General features: G+C 39.5%; 1 protein-coding gene across 4 annotated transcripts in view; it reads left to right on the top strand.

Annotated features, from left to right (window-relative positions):
• Nucleotides 1-22,440, top strand: part of furina (furin (paired basic amino acid cleaving enzyme) a) — an 85,195-nt gene that overhangs the window by 54,422 nt on the left and 8,333 nt on the right. For all 4 annotated transcript variants that reach the window (XM_067590647.1, XM_067590671.1, XM_067590654.1 and 1 more), the window contains exons 7-14: nt 6,632-6,720; nt 12,367-12,539; nt 13,771-13,983; nt 15,972-16,072; nt 17,287-17,390; nt 17,640-17,757; nt 21,337-21,516; nt 21,603-21,727. In XM_067590647.1, the coding sequence (XP_067446748.1) occupies nt 6,632-6,720; nt 12,367-12,539; nt 13,771-13,983; nt 15,972-16,072; nt 17,287-17,390; nt 17,640-17,757; nt 21,337-21,516; nt 21,603-21,727 (1,103 nt within the window). The remainder of the gene's footprint in view (nt 1-6,631; nt 6,721-12,366; nt 12,540-13,770; nt 13,984-15,971; nt 16,073-17,286; nt 17,391-17,639; nt 17,758-21,336; nt 21,517-21,602; nt 21,728-22,440) is intronic.

Raw genomic sequence — 22,440 nt, forward strand, 5'->3', positions numbered from 1 at the left:
TTAAGAAACAAGATGAGTTTAACAATACAAGAGGGCAGTGCACATTGTACATGTGATTTTAGAAATATTCACTTAACAGCAATGGGTGAAAGAACCTATTTAACAATAGCGGACCCTACATTAATCTCTCGCTAGATATTTTCTTCATATTCTTCCCTTAACCACACTCTATAAACATTACCAGACCTTTTGTCCTGCAGGCTAGCTCATTAGTTAACTAGCAGAACCATTTACCAGCTCAAGAACAAACAGAGCAATAACATGTTGTTCAGGTTTACCTTTGAGGTCCAGTGCAGCCCAGAGACTAATGAACAGCAAACGCCACTAACGATGGCCTTGAGAGCCTCAATGATTTTTTTTTTTTTTTAAACATAATTAAGCTAATGCAAGATAGAAAAATCAAGTGAATGAAAGATGTTGTGTGCCAGATTTTGAATATGGGTGAGGACTGTGACTTGGGAGATATAAAAAAGATCAATGCTGTGGTGGGCGGCAGCATGTTTCACAATATGTCATTGAAATGCCAAATCTTACATGCTGAAACACTAATGTGTTTTTTAGAGATAAAAATATACTTTGATAGATTTAAATAGAGTTTTTTTTTTTAAATTATGATTGATATTTGATGTTTATAAACATATTAGTTATTTTTTTCAACATTGAGAAGGCTCTCCATGTTTTTCTAATTTATATGTATCACAGATTGCAGGAGCCAAATTTAGAACTTGTCAGCTATGACTTATCACATGTAGCACATCTGTGTGTTGCTGTATGTTCACAAAGCACAAAAAAACCTGCAGTCAGAACTTTATACAATCCAAACAGATATTCTGACATTTTTTCTTGGCCAGTGAAACTTTCCCATCTTTGCATCTTGTCCAAAGACACAGTTTGAATATGTCTGTATGACAATAGCATGTCTCTTTAGCCAAGTCTCCAGAGAGAGGGAGTTGAGGTTTTGCACAGTGATAATGGTTCTGCCAGCTGTGGGTATGAATACTGATCATGTTGTTGGCCTCAGGCCTGCAGCCAACTGTAGTTGCTGTAACCCGAGTTAGTCTCTGTGCTCAGAATCCGCCATGGGGCTTGTTCTCGCTGTAATCGGAACAAGACTTTACTGAAATTGCTCTTTGTTCACCATAATCTCCTATTATCACCACTATGTATGTTGCAGGAATCCTGAGTTGTTGCACAATGTATGGGATACAGAAGGTGTTTTGATTGAAGTCAGTCAATTCTTTGAATAAGAAAATAATATTTCTCCTTTCTAATCTAATTTAGAAAGGAGAAGAATTAGTGAAAGCTGCATAGAAGTAAAAATGTGACGTGTAGACAGGAATGAAGGAAAACAGTTTTATCAATTTGTAAACATGATACATGCCTGTGATAAATTAAAGGCTCAGATATTTTACATTTGTTTTATTTTTAACAATCATATATTACTAATTTGAAATAAATATCCATTTGCTGAAACAGTTACATATGTGTATAGAAAAACATTTATGATAAGAATTTCTGAAAAGGTTTTACTGACAACTTGCCAAAGAAGAACAAAAACCAAATGTGTTGCAGTGTGAAGAAAAAACAAGCTAAGAAAATGACTACTGGGCTTTATGTCCAGTATGTATGTTTTGTTTTAAGATAATGAAATGATCCTGGTGAGAGATCAAAATCAAGACTGAAATTCATAACATAAATCAAAATGTTATGACTGTTAGACTTCAGTTCCCTGAAGAGGAGAAACAAGGTATAACACATAAGGTATGGGACGTCAAGCCAAGCAGGCCACTTAAGCATGAGCATGCTTGAATTTATTCAAACAGAATAGTTGATTCATTTCAGGTTTGTGGCATTAGCAGAAATAGTGACCATCTTTGCAATTAATGGAGTTGATTTTTCTGAGCACAGACAAGAGTTGAGACCTCCTTATTATCCAGCAACTAAAATCTGAGAGTCTGCCAGTGTGTTGGGGAATCCATTGGGCAGATATTACACTTGTTATAATTAATCTATGTGACTTGTTAACAACTGGTTGAACAATGCTGTACTTGTCGTGACAGCTCTTTTTTCCAGCAGACAATGTCTGGAAGTGTTTTCACTGGAGCCCGCTTCATGTGATGATCTCCTGAGCTGTGCTCTCACCTCTTCAGCCTCCTCTCTAAACCCTGGTTCTTGAGGTTGGATCTGGGTTTGGTTTCATGTGACGGCAGTCTTGTGGAGACATAGGATCAGTTAGAAATGAGGACAGCCAATGAGCTACCATTCATTCCTTTAGTCATGCAATGCCCTCATTTGTGTTGAGGACTGTTGGCCCCCTCAGGCCAGTCATCATGACTGATCATCCTGTTGACTGATGAAGTCACAGAGTCAGTATCTAAGTAGATATGGAATAAAGTGGCATTTGGAGATTTAGGTGCTAAAGCGTTAAAATCTTTACCATGCGTGCCATTTGTAATATTCTGAATGAACAGCAACCTGCTTAATGAAGCATTATAATGGATCAGGGCCGTGTGTGTAATGTGTGCATGTAATCTTACTGTGATGAATAATGTCTTGTAAAGGTCACAGAAGAACAGAACACAATTTATTTAATCACATTAACCATTTAACAAGTCTTTACAGACTTCTATGTGCTGCTCCTAGACTATATTTAAAATATGTGTGTACAATCAATATCTACAGGGTCCCATGTTTTCAGATCCTATTTTAGTGCCATTTTCTCTGATCAATTGATAAACCTTTTTACTTGCGGAAATCTACATCATATTTTTAAAAAATTATTCATGTATTTTGGACCTTTTGTGTGTAACTGTTGTTAATACATCTTTGGAAGATACTTAGGTTGATTTGCTACAAATTTTGGTTTGGTTAAACAAAACTGTAGAATCATAGAATACGTTATGTATCATAACTTGTTTTTGTTACAAATATTATTCTGTTTAATGCTAACATCTCAAGCCAAACTTAAAACAACAAACGTCTGTGTTTAAGCTCTGCTAAAAGCTCTGGTGAAAGATGATTTGTGACACATTTTATAAATATGGTACTTAATTGCATCAGCTAGAGCCATTCCACCAAAAGTACAATGGTGACACTTAACCCTGCTGCAAGAATGGCACACCTTTGCTGTAGTTGCACCACAGTTGTGCAATGTTACAGTATAATATCTGTAGGGTGCAGTTAGCTTACATAGCTTACACACAGCTTTACACAGGCAAACCCATTACAGCACTGTGGTCTTATTGGGTTTGGGATTTGATGTCACATAACACTGCATTCAGATTTGAGGGTTTTATCTGCCATGCATACTTTATTGTCCAGTGCAATACTACTTCAGATTTTAAATGTTCAGAGAATGACCAAAAAAGCAGAAAACATGTTAAGGAAAGCTACAGCACACGATAATCACCAACACACCATAAAATAACATTTGACCTTGAATGTCATTTGCTGGACTTAACACTGTTGCATGGCTTCACACAGAGCAGTTATGCTCACAGTATTTGAATTGATAGTTGAATGAAAATGTCTTTATGTTAGACTCCTGTAAGCCATGTTGAATGAACAACACAGAGCCAGCTGATTTCACAAGCAAAATTCATAAACATGTTTGACCCATGGATGCACTCGTCTTCACATTTTTATTGACCCGAACAGTGAGTGGGAGCAGCAGAGGGATATCTTCTCCTATCTATTTCATCACTCCCATGAAAATCACTCCCAAAAATCTGATTATGCAAGTAGTTCTCGCAATGCAATGCAACCATGCAAGTGTATATACAGTATTGAATGTGTCAAAGGAAGATTTGAAAAAGGCTGTTGAACACTTGCGACATAGGCCTGTGCATGCTCAACATCTGATCGCAGACACCTAAGCTGCTCCCTATCATGAGCTGCATCACAAACACGGATGCTGAAAAAGGCCAAAGTCAACAGACTAGCAGGAATGTCAAGATAAAGTTACCTGGAAAATTGTCCAGATGATACGTGCGTGCGTGCGTGCGTGTGTGTGTGTGTGTGTGTGTGTGTGTGTTTACTTTTATGTCAATAGGTTTTTATATGTTCTAATATGGTTTTACTATCAGCCTTCCTTCTGGAAAGTGGAGCATGCTGTAGCCAGGCGTCTGACTGTTTAACTGATGTTTTCTAATACTCATAAATTAAAGGGGACCTATTATGCTCATTTCCAACTCTATATTTTTATTCTGGGACTTCCCTAGAGTAGTTTTGCATGATTCACAGTTCAGAAAATTCCTTATTTATCTTATGCTGGCCCTTTATGCAGCCCCTCAGTTCAGCCTCTGTCTCTTAACAGGCAGTCTTGGCTCCTGTCTCTTTAAGGTTGCCCTCCTGATGAGCCCACTCTGTTCTGATCGGCCAGATTTCCGAAAGCCTGCTGAGGAGCAGCCTTATCCGAGTCGTGTTATGTTACTGCTGATAAAACCCCAACATTTCCTGCTTTACTGCTTCAAATTAAAAATGACTAAGTAACAGGAGACTCTTATTGGGAAGAATTTACAGGAAACAAAACATGTTCCTCACCGAATTAGTGGAGCTTTGTTAGCGGCACTAAAAACTGGTTCAGACAAAAACATGGAGATATTTGGAGCTATTTGTTCAGCGGATATTAGCGGAGATTAGAAATAATGCAGGGAGGAATAGTACAAGCAGAAACAGTGATGATGATGTTTGATGAAGAGCTGCAGACGACCAGCACACCTCCAACAGGTAAACTACTTATTTTAGGGCCACTCATAGTGTGCCAGCTTGACTCAAGTCATGGCTCAGCGTGACTAGCCCCAAAACAATGGAAAAACGGCATAATATTAGTGGAGCGGAGCACTGAACTTGTGCGCTGTGTGTGGAGCAGATGACCATATAAAGAAATGTCACAAGCCAACGTCAGCTCGAGCTGAAAGTAGGAAAAAAAAACGTGGAAACCGAGCAATCAGAGCAGTCTGAGGCGGTTGCTTTTTGCTCACAGGGATTACTTCAACATACATTTACCTCATTATTTGACACTTTGGTCACGTTTAATATGAACGATATATATATGACTGAAAATAATGTGCTAATGTTGACTGTGACCAATTACAATAACCTCCGACCTCTCAGCTCACAACATGTCTGAAGAGATTTCTGGGGACTAGCAACATTGTACATATTATTACATTATATCTGTATCTTTAATGAAAGCAGTAGTTTGTATTGTGAACAGATTGAAATGCTCTTTAATACTTTAATACTCATTAATGACCAATAACGGCAATTTAACTTTGTAAGTGTCAGTATACTGAGAAGAGATGTAGTCTATTTTATCGGGGGAGGATGTTTGCTGCCGCTGTGATTTTTTGATTCTCATATTTTGGTTTGGCTGATGACCATGGATGTATTTCAAGAGCTGGATACCAGACCGAAAATGGTGCTCACTCAGTCCAATAAGAACTACTCGGTTGGTGCATACGCCAAAAAAAGTTTCTAGCATCTGGGTTTGCTTCCACATTGTACTGAATATGAGCAGAAGTGTTTCCCCTGCTGGCCCCGCCGATGAGTTCCCACTCGGCCCACAGACTTTACATTGTGATGATGTCACAGATTTTTAGATAGCTTTTGTTGGCTTGAGGAAAGTTTTACTAACATAAAACCTTCATGGATCAAAAAATCATAATAAAAAGAGTCATAATTGACCTTGTTTGCAGTTCAAGGTGTCCTGTCAACAGCTTTTACAGACGTCTCCTTTTCAATGTTGGTCTAAGGGAAAATGTTTTTTGGGCCATAGGTGGATCTTTTGCTGCGATACCGCGAGTGACCATTGGTAAAAATTGGCTGAAAGGCTGAGCGGCGGCGCCCTATCCAGCTTTTATAATACATCCATGCTGGTGACCCAGAACGCCATAATGGAAGCCTGCTGGCAAAGATAGTTCCTTCAGAAGTAAAAGTCCACTGTTTCTGTTCTTTTCTGATCTGGCTCAGTGTTGCTTCGACTCTAGCATTCCTGTCTGGGAATGGCTACAATCCAGTGGGGATTGCACCATGGTTTGAGGGGTATTAAGAGTGCGTTTCCATCTGGCAGACCAAGGGAACGCACCTGACTGGAATGTGATGATCAGCCCCTCTGTACTGGCTTCTTGGATCTCAACTCTGCGGTGCCCGGAGCTAGATCCATTACTACAGAAGCTCAAGCTTAATGAAAGACCCATTGTGAAATGAAATGGCAAATCTAATTCAAAATATCCTTTCATGTGTGATGGTAGTGTGTCATCTTATTTCCCTTTCCTTTGACTTTATTCAAGCCCTGAAGGCAGTCCAAGGTTAATAATGCTAGCAGGCCACAGAAAATGTACGGTAGTCTCCACTGATTGGCTGAATGTTTTCTTTTAGACAAATGGGAATTCAGATTTGTTTAAAGGAATCAAAGCCAAGAACCTGTCTCCATGTGTTTGTTTTGTCTCAGTCTAAAACTTGATCATGCTGCTTTAGGGAGCACATTCTTTCACAGGCAACCGTTGTGAGACAAGTACACTACCTGCGGGTGTATATGACAAAATGCTGGGTCATTAGGTGAATGACGTTTAGAGTACATATTTTTTTTAAACCTGCTTCTCACCTTCTCATTCTCCCTTCTCTCCAGGCATGGAACACGATGTGCAGGAGAAGTGGCAGCCGTAGCCAACAATGGGATCTGTGGAGTCGGTGTGGCTTACAATGCCAAGATCGGAGGTACAGTCAAATAAAAACAAGTGATTGATTGATTGATTTGAACTCACAGGGGCAACCTTGGTTTCATCTGTTTTCTTTTATGACTGCCAGAATAGCTGAAACAGTTGTTCTGCAACGTCAGAGTTATTTTCAGTCTATTTCTCGGGCACAGCATGCCACTAAATCTTTTTGAGCATCATCACAGTTGTGATCCGGATTGCACTGTAAGTGTATTGGTTTTGCATGGAGTAACAGTATTGAAAAAGCACAAATGTGAAAAAATTTCTGAAATGGTACTTATGCTGTAGCTTTTTTGGAAGCTGTGTTAACTCAATGTCACATTTACTGTCAGCTTGTAGACAAGTTAAACAGAAAAGCACATCTTATTTCTCATATTCTGTTCCCTTATGTATCTGCTGTGAATTGATGTGGACAAAATATTATAAACACCTTTCAACTGCTGGCTACAGCCTCAAAAAATTGAGTTAAGATTCTACAGATTCACCCAATAAACTGTTAACTATTTATTTAGAGACATATGGTTGTGCTGGTGGAGTCTCTAAAGAAGTCAGAGTAAGAGATAGAGGGGAGCTCAGAGTTTGACTGTCGTACTGCAGACTTGAAAAAGCTGTCTTTATAGTTTATCTAAGGCAAAACGCCCACCGTAAGATTTTGTTGAAGCATGTCACAGACGGGGGTGAAGTCAAATTGTCAGAACACACATTTGGCAAGGTCTTGTTGCCACCCTGCTGTGATGTCGGCCCCCGCTATTCCCTGAGAACGCAACCGCGACTTGAACATGCTCAATACTTGATTGTGTCACTCTGGCCAGTGAAATTTCATCACCCGGTGTCTGTAACTGCCATTTTGATCATGCCGGGTGCTGCTGAGTTTCATCTTCCCCTTGTTTTAATTAAGTAAGTAGCTCCAATGACATTATGACCAAACACATTTTTGTAATAGCTTCTGTTTATTTTAATTTCTGGCTCACTCCCTTTAACTGTCATTGTTTTAAAACAGATTTCTCATCACCCTTTTTATCTAGGAAGCAAATGCTTAATTTATGGGTTGTGGGTGAAGGGAAAAAGATAGAGAAAATTTTTGAACAAGCCGCAATACGTGCAAGGAACAGCATTTAAGCTAACCACTCTTTGACTGTGCATGCAGTTGTGGTATCAACGTGTTAATTAGCTCAGCAAATGGGATGTGGGTTCAGAAAAAAAACAAAAAACAACTTAAAGTGGGCGGTTGTATTTAAGGCCTCAGAGTTTGACTGTAGTCCCAAAATTATTCAATGACGCTATTAAAAGCAAACATAATAATTTAATGATGAAACTGACAGTTAGGTTTAGGATTTCGTGTGTGTATGTCTCATAAATGCCAGAAACAAACAAAGTAGCTGAGGCTCATTTACAGGAAGATACAATATATGTGACAGTGGCAAAATATTATGAAATATTAATTTGTTTGTTCTAAATAGGATTTTGCACACTGATGAGTTATTTTGCAGCTGCCTACAGGGAAGTAAACTGTTTTTGTAGTTTCTGTTCCCATTCTTTGGAAGAGACTTCAGTGCTTCTTTGATATAAATAAAACATCATTTATATAAATTTTGCATATTAAACATCTCTATGTAGTATTTCATGGTGTTTTATTTTAGCATTTTTCTTCCAGTGTGATTTCTAAAATTGAAACCATGTGAAGTGGTTAATCAGGGATAAAGTAAATTGTATTTATGATCATCACTGGTACTCATGCACATATGTTTTGTATTGGTGCTTGCTTATTTCTTGTTCCTGTGCTGAGGATGTGTTGTAATTTCAGTAATTTCACTCTAATGTGGGTTCTGCTGAATCCAGGATGTAGCATAATGATGTGTGGTCCTTTTTAACTGTAAGCAGCTCCTCTTATACCAGTGTGTGCTCTATCTCATTACCTCTCTGCTTATCTCAATAGCCTCCTGCCTACTTCCAGCTGTCGTATCAAGTTTGAATCCTGACAGAATAACGCTATAAGCCTAGTCTTTATGATCATTCCAGATGGCCAGTAGGAATACACCACATGGCATTCAGCTTTTCTAACATAAGTGGGCTGTGTGTGGTCAGCAGGAGGCAGCAACAGTTTTGTGAAAAACCTTCACATGTGCTTTTATCCACACTCAAGGCTCTTTTCTAACATTAGTTTTAGAACTAGTTTAATTAAAAAAAAATTCAGCAACTAATTTCCTTGAGTGTGTTTGTTTGTGTTTGCTCTCCCTCTACACCTCGAGAATTGTGAAGCTGAGGTACAACTGTGCTTTCTGTGGTCTATAATGTCCTATCTTAATTTTCTGAGTCGCCCCTGGCAATGCTGTATGCCTAGCTCTACAAAAAAAAAAAGTTTTCATTCAGAATCAAACATTTTATTGTCAGGTGTAAGGTTCAAGTATGAAACTTTACCCTGGCACAAGATCTCAAACATTTACTGAGCATTAAACTTGACAGATGCATACAGAGTACAGAAACACGAGAGACTCCAGACTGTGCAAGTCCTATAATGACTCTGAACAGCTGGAATCCAGGCAGACACAATGTTCTCCGATACATCAGACACAAAAGGCAGGAGCACAGATAGTCATTTGTAGTCCAAAGCAGCAGGGCCAGGACATTCATTTTGGTGGCCAGAGAATATGTATTGGAAAGTTAGGGTGCAGAGGGAACAGCACAAAAGCTTCTGTGAGTCTTCTGCACAAGATCATCTGCCCACATGCCCCCGTGCCACCTGCAGCAATGTAGCTCATTATTCAGTCTGGGGACCCTCCTGTGAAATATCTCCTTGGTAGTTCCAAACCCAGATCGGCTGGCCTTCAATATTCATAAGTTTGTCAAGGGTAAATGTACCAAAACAAACAAAAAATCTCACTTCCAACAAAAGTGCAATAAATTAAGGCCTGAAGTGCTAAATTACTGCAATTGTTGGTTCATAGCTGCTATTTACAGATGTCACCACATCAAACTGTCTGAATCTTGTTAGAAAACATTGTAATGAAGCGTTTGTGCCCAACACTGAGTCCATGTGTCCATTTAAGTTGATGTTTCCATGTCGCTGTTTTTCTTTGTTTTACTGAGTTTTAAAGGAATAATACGGCAGTTTGAGAAATACGCTTATTCACTTTATTGCTGAGAGTTTGGTGAGAAGATTGATGCTACTCTCATGTCTGTTTGTTAAATACAAATCTTTTACCTCCTGTCAAAGCCAGGCTAGCTGTTTCCACCTGCTTCCAGTCTTTATGCTAAGATAATCATCTCCTGATTGTAGCTTTGTGTTTAAGGGGCAGACATGAGAGTGGTATTGATCTTCTTATCTAACTCTGGGTGAGAAAGCAAATTAGCTTAGATTTGAAGTATTGCTTTAAAAATGTGTTCAGACGTTTTCTGAGTAAAGGATGAAACAAATGGAAGAGGAAACCTCCTCCTTTCCGATATAGAGGCAAAATGTTCAAACAGCATACTACCAAGTATATTTTGAACAATCAGTTAATCACACATTTGTATAATTTAAAAAAAAAAAAAAAAAGAAAGAAAGAAATGACTGGTGTTGAGTTGTATTGCGACCTGAGAGTTAATGAGGCACTCATGAGTCACTGATGTTTATAATCCTGTATTGAGCAGATGCACAGAAAAGACTGAACCTTGTTGTTCCGTCAGCCTCACTCTTTTTTGGGATTTGACGGGCACTGGAGATACTTGAGTCTCCTCAGCAAATCACATGACCCTCTTACAGAAGTGCAGGCTGCCATGGAAACACTAGCAGCTCAGAGCCTGGTTGATGCTTTTGGAGGACTTCAAAGCGCCAGTGCTTGGTTACTTTAACCCGTATAGAGCAGCGTGGAGTAAACTGGCCTGCAATGCATCAGAGACAGAAATTAGTTTGTTTTTAAGGTGTCTTTGATTCCTCACCACTCTCTCTCTTTTGAGGAATGTTGCCCAGACAAGGAAAGAGATCCATTGCAAGAAAACCTTCTGGGCTTGAAGCAGAAATAATTGGTCAATTAGTGTGCATTACAAGAAAAGGATAAAACAGATAGAAGCTTCAAAAATGCAAAGGGATAACATTTCAGTGAGGAATTATAAAAAAAAGGGAATCAAATATATTTTTATATAAAGAAGTAGGCCTGTCCTTTTGAAGAAGAGATGTCAGTTATTTCATAGCGATCAATGCTGTGAATTTATTTTGTACAGTTTCGTTTATTAATTTATACATTATTTTTAATGTTTAAAGTGAAATTTAAAAAAAAAAATGGCTTTAAGAGCTTGATTTAAAGAGAAATACATGTGTACTGCCTGTCTCATTATTCCAACAAATCCATATGGTAGCCCGACGTTGCATGTTGACAATTCAAAAAGGCCGCAATTCAAATCTTGCATCACATGCACCTGTCTTTTATTGATTTTTAAATACTCAAAAATATGTTCCCATGACTCTGAAATTCATTGCTGAAACACATGCCAGTGGATTTTCTGTTTGCCAGATAGTCTACATGAAAAAAAAAATATGAAAGGAATAGTCGAATCTTCCCTATCCCTAGCCTGCACGCCTTTGCTGCATTGTCTTATGTGCGTATTTGTGTTTTATCTCTGGTAAAGCACTTCGCCAGTGATCACTTTAAATTTACCATATAAATATACTTTGGATGAGTTGTTCACTTCTCTTAAAACAAGAGTAAGTCTGAACCAATTTACACTCAGACAGTTACACCAATTTCATCCAGACATGTAGATGAAAAAAACTAATGTTTTCTTTTATCTTTTTATCTGAATATTCTGGCTCAGAAGTCTTACACTTGAGGAGGTATTTCACCCACAATGCAATTGATCTAGTTCCATTTCAGCTCTTTCCAAACCAGCCCAAGCGCCAAAGCAAATCAATACAGATGGCATTTGATTTACGTGGAAGAGGCTCGATAAAAACATCACAGTGGATGCACAAATAGCAAACACCAACAGCACCTGCTGCACCTCTGCATGAGGCGTACAAATACACACACTGAACAGCACCGCAAACAAGTGTGCAAATATGCAAATCAAACAACACGTGGTAGTATTGCTTTGCCTCCACACCTCATACCTTGCTGAACGTGGTTGCAAATTCAAGTTAAACTACAGAGCTACAACACTATGAAGTAAAGCTGCAGATTAAAGGAACAAGATTCTGCAGGATCATCATCACCTGCAGCATTTGCATGTTTCAGTGTAGCCCTTTTTTTGCAGTTAAAGATCCCCTCAAGACATGTTTTAAGACATGCATATAAGATATATAAATACAAATACAAACTCTGCACATACATCGTTCTGCACAGGGAAGCTCAAACATCCAACTGAAGTTAACAATAAGTGAAACACATATTTGAGTGTTTAAGGAATTCCTGATGTGCAGTTTGATTTACATTAACAATGTATTTATTGCAAATTTGCGTAGAAAATCCCCCATTTCACAAAAAATATTTAAATACAGATGCCTTTTGTTTTAACCACAATACCAGCCTTGTCTCCAGTTTCACTTTATCTCTTTGTTCATTAGGTTTTCAATTTCATATTTACTATTACTTATCATAAAATCATAGTAATAAAAACCTTTATGTTTTGTCATCTGGTCTGATTGTGCTTATGTCTGGCAACATGGATGCAGGTGTGCGTATGCTGGATGGCGAGGTGACTGACATGGTGGAGGCCCAGTCCCTCAGTCTGAATCCCCAACACATTGACATCTACAGTGCCAGCTGGGGCCCGGAGGATGACGGCAAAACTGTCGATGGACCTGCCAAACTCGCCAAAGAGGCCTTTCTGCGCGGAGTTACAGAGGTGTGTATGTGTGTGTTTGTGCGAGATAGAAATTATTTACTGCCTGTGTGTGGCTTCCTTTCAGCAGTCGGTAATTGAACTGTTCAAGCATGAGAGGACACAAGCGGAAAGAACAAAGCCGTTTTCGACCCTGACAATTATGAATGGAAGGGAATGTCCTCTGAAAGCCAACAGGGAGGAAAATCTTAGAAAATGAATAGAAGCAGCGTTGACAAAAAACAAAGTTTTCTTAAAAAAAAATAAAGAAAATCATTGTTTGTTGAAGGGTGCTTCTTAAATTGCCAGCTATTCTTTATCTCTCAGCTCTTTCAGTTTGTCAGCATGTGGGTTTTCAGTGTCAAAGTTGTTTTTAAATTTTCCAACTTCCTGCTTACTGGAGCTTTAAATTACTCGACAAGTATTTCTAACAAAAGGCTTCCAAACACACTCTCAACTTAATAAAAATGCAAAAGAAGTATAAAAATGTTATCTAGGAAACTAGTCTGTCAGCGTGCAACAACAAAGCAACCTGAATGTCAGCCAAAAAGGGACAACACTGTCATGTAATTGGTCCTCCTCTTTATAGCAGCTCTTCTCTCAATGCATGTGGGACTGTGTCAGGTACGTAAAATGAAGAAGTCTACAGATTAATAAGGATACAGATCACACCCCAGGCTCTCACTTCTACGCTCCACGAATAAACACATCCATGCAGAGGACACTGACTCTTGTTATAAAGCAGGAGGATTCAAGGCATGTGCCATAAAGCTCATTGGAACCGCTGACGGTGACTACTAAGATAATTGCTGCAGTGACAGCACTGTCAGATGGTGGTGTGGGTGGTGCATAGCTGGGTTTGATCAATGCAGATAGACGATGCCACTCAATACAATAAAGTAGCTCTTAGATGAAAATTATTGCACTTCAAAGGCTGAGAGGTTGGATGATTTATTACAATGAGCTGTTTGTCATATAGTGCCTTTTGTATTGCATTGCTGTCATGCGATATTTAGCTCCTTTTAATTTACTGAGTGACCACCCTGGCTCCTGTGATGTATGCTGAGTTTTAATGGGCCATTTTTGAAATGAGCCCTGAAATGAATTTGCCCTCCTATAATTGGGATTCCTATTATGATCGAATGAGATTTTGTTCTTTTTCTTTTCTTCTGGTTAGTAGTGATTCAAGGAATGACTGAAAGGGGTCTACGGTTGTCTTCTCTCTGTATGTCTAAATGCACTGTATGTTCTCCAGGGTCGTGGCGGTTTGGGCTCCATCTTTGTGTGGGCTTCTGGGAACGGTGGGAGGGAGAAGGACAGCTGTAACTGCGACGGCTACACCAACAGCATCTACACCCTGTCCATCAGCAGCTCCACCCAGAACGGCAACGTCCCCTGGTACAGCGAGGCTTGCTCGTCCACCCTCGCCACCACCTACAGCTCGGGGAACCTCAACGAGAAACAGATAGTGAGTTGTGGTTGATTCCAGTGTCTTTCTGACACAAACTGAACTTCTGCTTCCATATTTATGAGAAGTGAAGTGAAGTTCACATGATTCACAGTGTCTATATATCGGCAGGAAGTAGTACTAAAAAGCACTTAAGTACTAATCCAGGCTACAAATAAGCTGTTTTTTCTCAAATGACTGACATTTGTTTTAAAGACTATCTGCAAATACTGGAAAAAAACAATTGCAAATTTCCATAAACCAAAGTGATGTTTAAAATGTCCAACCAGCAGTTTGAAACTCAAAGATCTTTAGCTTACTATCACGGAAGACAAAGAAAAATAAGAAAATATTCACATTTGAGAGCCTGGAATTAGAGAATATTTGCCATTAATGCTTATAAAATAATAAAAAAATAAAAAAAATAAAAAAATAACTTACCAGGATTAATTCATGATTTAAATAGTTGCAGATTAATTGTCTGTCAATCAACTAAGCAATTAATTGAGTGATCGGTTAAGCTCTACACATATATAGTCTATTGAGATCTGCAGCTTTATTCTGTACCTGCTGTCCAAACTGCATAATCACTCTCCTCTTTTTCTTCACTTTTCTTCTCTGTTCATTCAGTCTTGGGCCATTAAAATTATTATGAATAGTGGAACGGCTGAAACTCCATCTGGCAAATCTGTTGCTGCTTAACATTCTTGTCACAAACACAAAATCACACACACACACACACACACACACGGGCACACACACTCTTTTCTTTCTCTAGCATACAGTCTAGCAGCCAGACCAACTGGATGGACAGCTTATGACATCTCTCTGACATGTGGCTGGTCCCTTAATGCTTCAGTGCTGTACTCGTTTAATTGTGCTGTCACTCATGAACCCGGGAATGAAGAGATGGAATAGAAGAGAAAGGGTGGGACTGCCAGGGTTATGCAGGAGTGAATATCTTAATGTCTGTTTAGGGTTTTTTTTTTTTATCACACTTATATTTTCCTTCTCTTTCAGTATAGAGTGTGGGGATATGTGAAGCTCCTAAAGGCATAATTGGATCATTAAAATCCATTCTGCCAGTACGTTAATTATTCTGTTCGGTCTGTTAAAAGCCCCTGAAAGTTATTACGTCTTTAGTGGTTCTGAAGGTCAGCACACTGAACACACTAATAGATTCTAGCTTTGTATGAGTCTTATTCCATCATATAGATTCACCTCCTCTTGTAGAACATACAGTAGTTATATCAGTCGAGTGGCTGGGTTTTTTTTTTCACGAGGCGGTGTTTTGTAACCGTTATCCTCCCAGAGATGGGTTTTGCTGAGTGCAAACTTTTGCTGGCTCGCTTTGTATTCATGCAGCTGTAGTAAATCACACCTGGGAGCTGCCTAGCACAACCACAGTCCTCTGCTGTGGGTCACTGAGGAGATCTGCTTCATGCTCAAAGACACCTCACTGGTAGTTGTTGAGAAAGGGTGAGCACAAGTTATATGATTTTTCCCCGCTTTGATTTAGCCAGCTGGTCCAGGGAGCCATGCTGAGGACTTTTTTTTTGCTCACAAGTTCTCAACTCTTTAACCATTTTTCTGCCTCCAGCAAATGCATGTATATGAGATAACAAGAGAAGCAAAGGAGGAGAAGAGATAAAGCTTTTCTGCTCACTTAAAGGAGATAAGTTCTATGTGATGAGAGTTCAGGATGTCTTTTTGAATTTACTTTTTATCATGCAAGCACAAGAGCGGTCTGGTTGGGATATTGGGTGATGGACCAAAGCAATAAAAAATTGAATTAGTAGAGGATTAGTTAGGCTAGACAACAATTTTAAGCTCATGTTTCACTTTCCAACAACAACAAATGACATACAAGCCTCGTGACATTCTGTTTTTTGCCTTTCGGATAATGGAAGAAAAACTCTTAAGTACATGTTTCAAGAATATTTTACCTTTTTTGTCTGTTTTTGCCAGAGCTGTCTGTTTAAGCCCAATGTGATTCATCTTCCTCTTAGGTGACTACAGACCTCAAATCTAAATGCACAGACTCCCACACAGGCACCTCTGCCTCCGCCCCACTGGCTGCTGGGATCATCGCTCTTGCCCTTGAGGCCAAGTAAGTGCTTATCACTATTTTTCTGAGAGTCTCAAAAGCCTTGCACTTCTCCTGAGTCCTACAGCTTCATTCTCAACACTCCCTATGAGTACATTTCCTTGACTTGTATTGATTAAAATCAGTTAATCCCATGGGAAAAGAAAAGTGTTAAAATATCATTTGTGCAGAACAAACTCATGATTTAACTGTGCAGTAATTATTCTAGAGAAAGATTTGTCATTCTCAGAACTAACATGGACACCAAAAATATTCAGAAAGCCTAAGTAGTTTGAATTAATGTCCTACTGTTATCAGTCTCCAGCATATGGTTAGAAGTTTCCAAACTGCAAATTGGTCATTTAGTGGCAACAGGTAAAATAGTTTTCTAGCTTTTTGTGCACAGACTGTTAGAAACCTGATTGTAAATTTAACATTCTTGTACTAAATCAAGCTTTCACTGCCGGTGCAGTGTGTTTACGCATCTATTCTGATTGATTATCTCGTTTTATGAATGACTTTTTAACCCCTCTGGCTGACAGACTTCTACAGTGCATTTGTAGAAACAGCACACTTTGATGTAAGCACTAATCATTCTTATCCAGTCACGCAGCACTAATGGAGGGACAAACATGAACATCAGAACAGCCCTGAAAATTAGTAATTAGTCTTGTGACAAAGCAAAGTGAGGTGATAGAAAAGGATTGCAATTAGGAATGGATTTGATGAGACAGCGATTGAGCAAAGTTACTAAATGCAATACTTTATTTTACAAATCCATGATTAGATTTATGAAAATAAAGTGAAATCCTGATGGCTGTATGCGTGTAACTCACAGAAGAGGAGCAAACCCAACTGTGACCTCCTGTAACCCTTTTTTGTGTCTTTTCAAATCTGCGTTGCTGTAGGCAGGATAATCACTTAACACTTTTTCAGGTTTTCTCTTTACAAGACATTTTGCCAAAGGGCAGGAATTGAGTTCAAACACATGTTGACTGAAGGTTTACTGTAATTCAGGAAAGAATGTGACCGGTATTTCATTGTATTCTGTATTTAATCAGCTGTCCACCTGCAGGTTAAGAATGTAGGACGTATTGTCAGAGACGTCTGTTTGATCTGTTGAGCGCCTCAACTTGATTTTAGGCTCGAGTCTTACCATGTGTTTCCTCCTGGCTGTGTGTGTGTGTGTGTGTGTCTTTCTTTATGGCTGTGTGTGCTTGCTTATACACATGTTCCAGTAAAAACCTGACCTGGAGGGACATGCAACATCTGGTTGTACGAACTTCTCACCCTGCCCACTTGCTCACCAATGACTGGAGAACCAATGGGGTCGGACGTAAAGGTATAGCAACTCCTTCCAAGTTCACTTCTGTCCTCTGCAGTTTACAGACGCCTTTGAGGCTTATTATTATATTATACATCTAGTAAAGCAAATTGTGATTACAGATGCAAGGCACTGGTTTAGGACAGTAAGGAGTGTGAGGTTACACACTCAAAGCCTGTCTATGACGTTTGAGCTGGGAGAATGAGGATGTTTCCCTCAACAGTCCAGCATTCATGTGTCTGTTTCCTCTTCTCTTTCTTTCTGCAGTTAGCCATTCATACGGATATGGGCTACTTGATGCCAGCGAAATTGTATCGCTGGCAAAGACATGGACCAGTGTGGGGCCACAGCGGAAATGTGTGATCAGCATGGTCTGCGAGCCGAAGTTAGTACACCCCCCCACCCCCACCCCCACCCCCCCCACAAACACACACACAGCAGTTCACTGAATTTATTTCAAGAACTTGATACGAGTTTCTACACACCACACATATCAGGGCTGTCACGGTTTCAAAACTCTAGTTTGAGCTAATTAGAATTAACATGTAATTTATTTTCATTCGAATGCAACCCATGACGTCTAATCCTAAACTACATGGTAGAATAAAGACATCCTCAGTAGGGCAAGTGTGCCCATACGAGTTGGTGTATTTTTAATGTCTTAGCCCATTTATTAAAGGCGTTTATTTTTCATCCCATGGATGAGGGCATATTTTTTTCCTCTTTAAAATTGTCTTTTCCACCCTCCAAGAGCACCAGTGGTTGTGGTGGACACCAGAAGCGCTCCTGTTTGTTCCTTTTTGCCATACATGTACATGGTAGAATTGTTGCCTCACTAGCTTGCCAGCATTTTACAATGTTGGCAAGCAGCCTCACATTTGTCCACAATTTTCCCACCTTTGGTGTTTAATCCAAAATACTACCTCACATTACTCAGATGGTTTGGTGTCAGGAGTAGTTCAGCACAGATTGCTAGTTCTCTCCAATTTGCGTCAGAAAAGAGAATACTAATTGTCTGGTTTACTGATAGGACAACAGTACATACAATGAGTCAGATGGGCAGTGCATTTTTGGAGTGCCCCCTGCTGGAGTACAAGACACATGTTGTTGAAAATTTTGATTCTGAACATTTAGGAGTATTTAGTTTTTTCTGTATTGGAACAGTAGTTTTAATATGAAATAAAAAGTGACAGCTGGAGCTACAGGATATAATTAATAGCTTATGTTTTATGAGGGTGTCCTGGCCAAGATGGCAGCAGCATGTAGGAGATAGAAGTTACAAATCATTTAACGCTTACATGTAATTAAATGGATAAATCATAAGCGTAATCAGGAATCAACAAGCCAGATCAGAAAGATAATTTATAATTGCTAAAATAACAGCAGTCATAGACTAGTACAAGGAATGGTATAACAGGTACAGTAAAGACATTGTTACATGAATTAGTTAAGGTTGACATAAACTTCTTATTAAGCAGCATGAGTGAGATAAGCCTGGATGTTTGAGACACAGTGAGTGATAAGAGACACAGAAGTTTAACTCATCCACAACAGAACAGATGTGTATAACTGAGCAGTCATGCTTTGCTGCAGTGACACATTATATCTTCATCTTGAGCTTGGCTTTGGGCGTCTGTGTCGTTCTGTGTGTGTGTGTGTGTTGTTGCAGGGTCTCGGCTCAGCTTGAGAGGGAGCATTTTAAAAGAGATATAATTTGTCCATGTATGTGTTCCTCTCTCTGTTGAGATTCAGTATTTCTCCTCAGCCATTTTATTCCGTCCTTCTCGGTGTCACAGCTTAGACACAGTCTGACGTCTTCTCTTCATTATGCTCTCCCTGTCACTTCTCTCTCTCTGTGGCTATGAGGTTCTCTCTCTTTTACTGCTGCTATGAGATACTCAGAGCAGATGGTTCAAGCATCTGGGAGCACCAATCAAGGCAGGTTATTCAATTTACATTTTAGGTGTTTAACTGACTCACTTACCCAGAGTGACTTGAAATAAGTGAGCAGGTAGGGGCTCAATGTCTTGCTCACTGTCAATTACATCCAGTGATTACATCAGAATCATGACGGTGTACAAAAAAAGGAGACATTTCAGAGAAAAAATTACTATATCATATATATATTATATCATCAACATTATAACCACAAATATGATGGCGTATTTACTCTGGTTCGTGCAGCAGTGAGATGACTAATGAAGTCTTGAGTGATATTCTGTTTATCAAAAGACTTGTTCATTCATTTTAGAGAGTGATTTGAATTTTAGCGGTGGGGCTACCCTCGTGTTTACATTTGGAAAATGAACTGTGCTTCAAAGCATAACGTCTTTGCAGAAAAGCTCCTAAGCTTCTACAGTATCTAAGCAAATAAGTCAGCATGCAGGCTTTGTTTCAAATAGGTAACAGAAATATTTCTTGTTTATTGCAAGAACACTGAAGGTGACAGACGTGCACACTTCAATTTATCAAACATACTGCAAATCAGCAGAGAACAGCAACATTTGAATTGGTGCAAATAGTAACTACTGTAGTATGGCATGAAACACTGTTTTCCTTCTCTTAACATTAAAAAATGGATGGCAGTTCACAAGGATTCACCTCCACCCAGAATATTTTCTGGTGGTTCTGAAAAGCTTTTAACACACAGTTTATTAAAATACTCATTTCTATCTCCTCAAGATTATTGCCGCACTGTTTTTAATTTAGAAAATATTTCCAAAATGATTTCCTCTGTTATAATGCTAATTTGTAATAATGCATTGGACCATTGGCTACTAAATGAATAGAAAAAATTCAAGCATAAGGCAACTGAGGGACAAATGGAAGAACTGTGTGAAAAATGAAATACTTTTAATACATTGTTGGTCTTCATGCTGAATCAAGGAACCTTGTTTTATTTACAGGCATCTTTTAATTTTCAGGAATATTTTGTCATTGTTGTTAAAATGATTTTCATTACTGTAGTTATTACTGTAATGTTGGCGATTAAAAAGGGCAAAAGTTGTCATCTTTCCTTCTTGATCAGTTGCCCGCAGTTACTCATTGACTTTCCACATTGACTGAATGGCTTTTTGTACTGTTGATACTGTAGCTAAAGGTTGTGTGTGTGTGTGTATGTGTGTGTGTGTGTGTGTGTGTGTGTGTCATGCCTGCAACAGTCCCACATATTTTGCTTCTCCCAGACCTTAAATCACAGACGCCTGTGCCGCAGTGGTCAACTGGCAACGATTAATCTTCAGCAGCCATTTGTATAAATTTCCATTCCCTCCTCACGTTTTCTGACTCTACCTAGAAACACCACAAAACACAAAATACATATAACATGCAGATGTTAAGGTGCTGCTTAGTTGTCAGTTTGCATCATCATAATAAAGTGTACAGTCACTTTATGACTCATTAGCTTCTAGAAAAGTGCTAAGGAGTCATATTAACCTTTTAGCGTGTGACCGTATTTATTAAGCTGCTACAAAGGTCAAAGGAATTTATGTAGTCTTTTAATGCATCATGAAAAATTTATCAGACTGAACTTTGAGGCGCTGTGTCTTAAAACAGTGTGACAGTAGTGATCACACCATATCTTGTCTATAATTTGGGCACCTCAGTGTCACTAAAGCCCCACGACTTCCTCCTCCTCAGAATTGTTGTGAATGCGTGTAATCTCCTAAGCGGATTTGAGGGTGGAGTAAAAAGAGGTGGGTGCCTGCTTTACTTCTGCAGAGGACACTGGTGCTACAGGTTGTGAGACACTAATCCTGTTCAAGGCCACAAACTCTACACCCTTTGCAGACTCGCACACTGGCCAGGAGCTAAATGTTACACTTGCACAGCTATCTGGAGCGGACGCTACTGTACAGTAGCTTATCCCAAGCTTAGACCAAGCCAGTAATGACACACAACCTACAACTAATGCACCCCGCTGTCTTAATGTGTCCTCTCATACGTCCTTTCTCATGTTTGACAGGAACATTGGCAGCCATTTATCGATTAACAAGAGTGTGGACGCCTGCTTTGGCACAGACACTCACGTGACCTCATTAGAGCACGTCCAAGCCCGGCTCACCTTGTCCTACAACCGGAGGGGAAACCTGGCTATCCACCTCATTAGTCCTGCCGGCACACGCTCCACACTACTCCACCCCAGGTACAAACACACCACTACATGTACACACAGACATACAAGTTGGTAAACACAAACCGTTCACATTCTTGCTTGTGTTTTTCCTGCAGGCCTCATGACTACTCATCAGAGGGTTTTAATGACTGGGCTTTCATGACCACCCACTCCTGGGATGAGAACCCCACCGGGGCGTGGACTCTGGAGATTGAGAATGTGGCTGGCGCCAGTGACTATGGTAAAACATCTTTCTATCTCTCTCTCCCTAAGATAGAACATTTCAGTGGATTTGCCAGCTTATTTATGTGCTCATTGCGAGAGTTTGGTGCTGTGTGTTTGAAGTGTCTCTCCTTTTCATTATCCCCCCTTTTATTGTCTCCCCCTATTATTATCATTATTATTATTATTATTATTAGTCATATTTATATTATTGTTATTGTTATCATTGTTGTTGCTATGCTTCTCTGTGTCTCTCTCTCCCCCCTCCCCCTCCCTCTTCTCTCTCAACCCAAACGGTCGAGGCAGATGGCCGCCCACCTAGAGTCTGGTTCTGTTTGTGGTTTCTTCCCATTAAAAGGGACTTTTTCCTTGCTGCTGTCGCCAAGTACTTCCTCATGGGGGAATGTTTGGTCTCTGTAAATTAAAGAGTAGTTGCAGGTCTAGACTTGCTCTTTATGAAAACTGCCCTGATATAACTTCTGTTGTGATTTTGTGGTATAGAAATAAAATTGACTTGACCTGTGTGCAAATGTATTTACCCTTTGGCCATATTTGAAATGACTGACCATTTCTAGAGTTCAGCCCAAAGGTTCAGGGTTCAGTGCCAGAAGAGTAGAGCTCAGGTGGCTCCTGCATCCAAAGCGCCTGTACTTTTGTCCTTTGCCTTTTTATAGGAGCTGTGCTGGGGGGCAAGGACTTAGTGTCAAGACTGGAAGCAGGGAAAGGCTAGCC

Source organism: Thunnus thynnus, chromosome 1 (genome assembly GCF_963924715.1).
Source record: "Thunnus thynnus chromosome 1, fThuThy2.1, whole genome shotgun sequence".
NCBI classification, from domain to species: domain Eukaryota; kingdom Metazoa; phylum Chordata; class Actinopteri; order Scombriformes; family Scombridae; genus Thunnus; species Thunnus thynnus.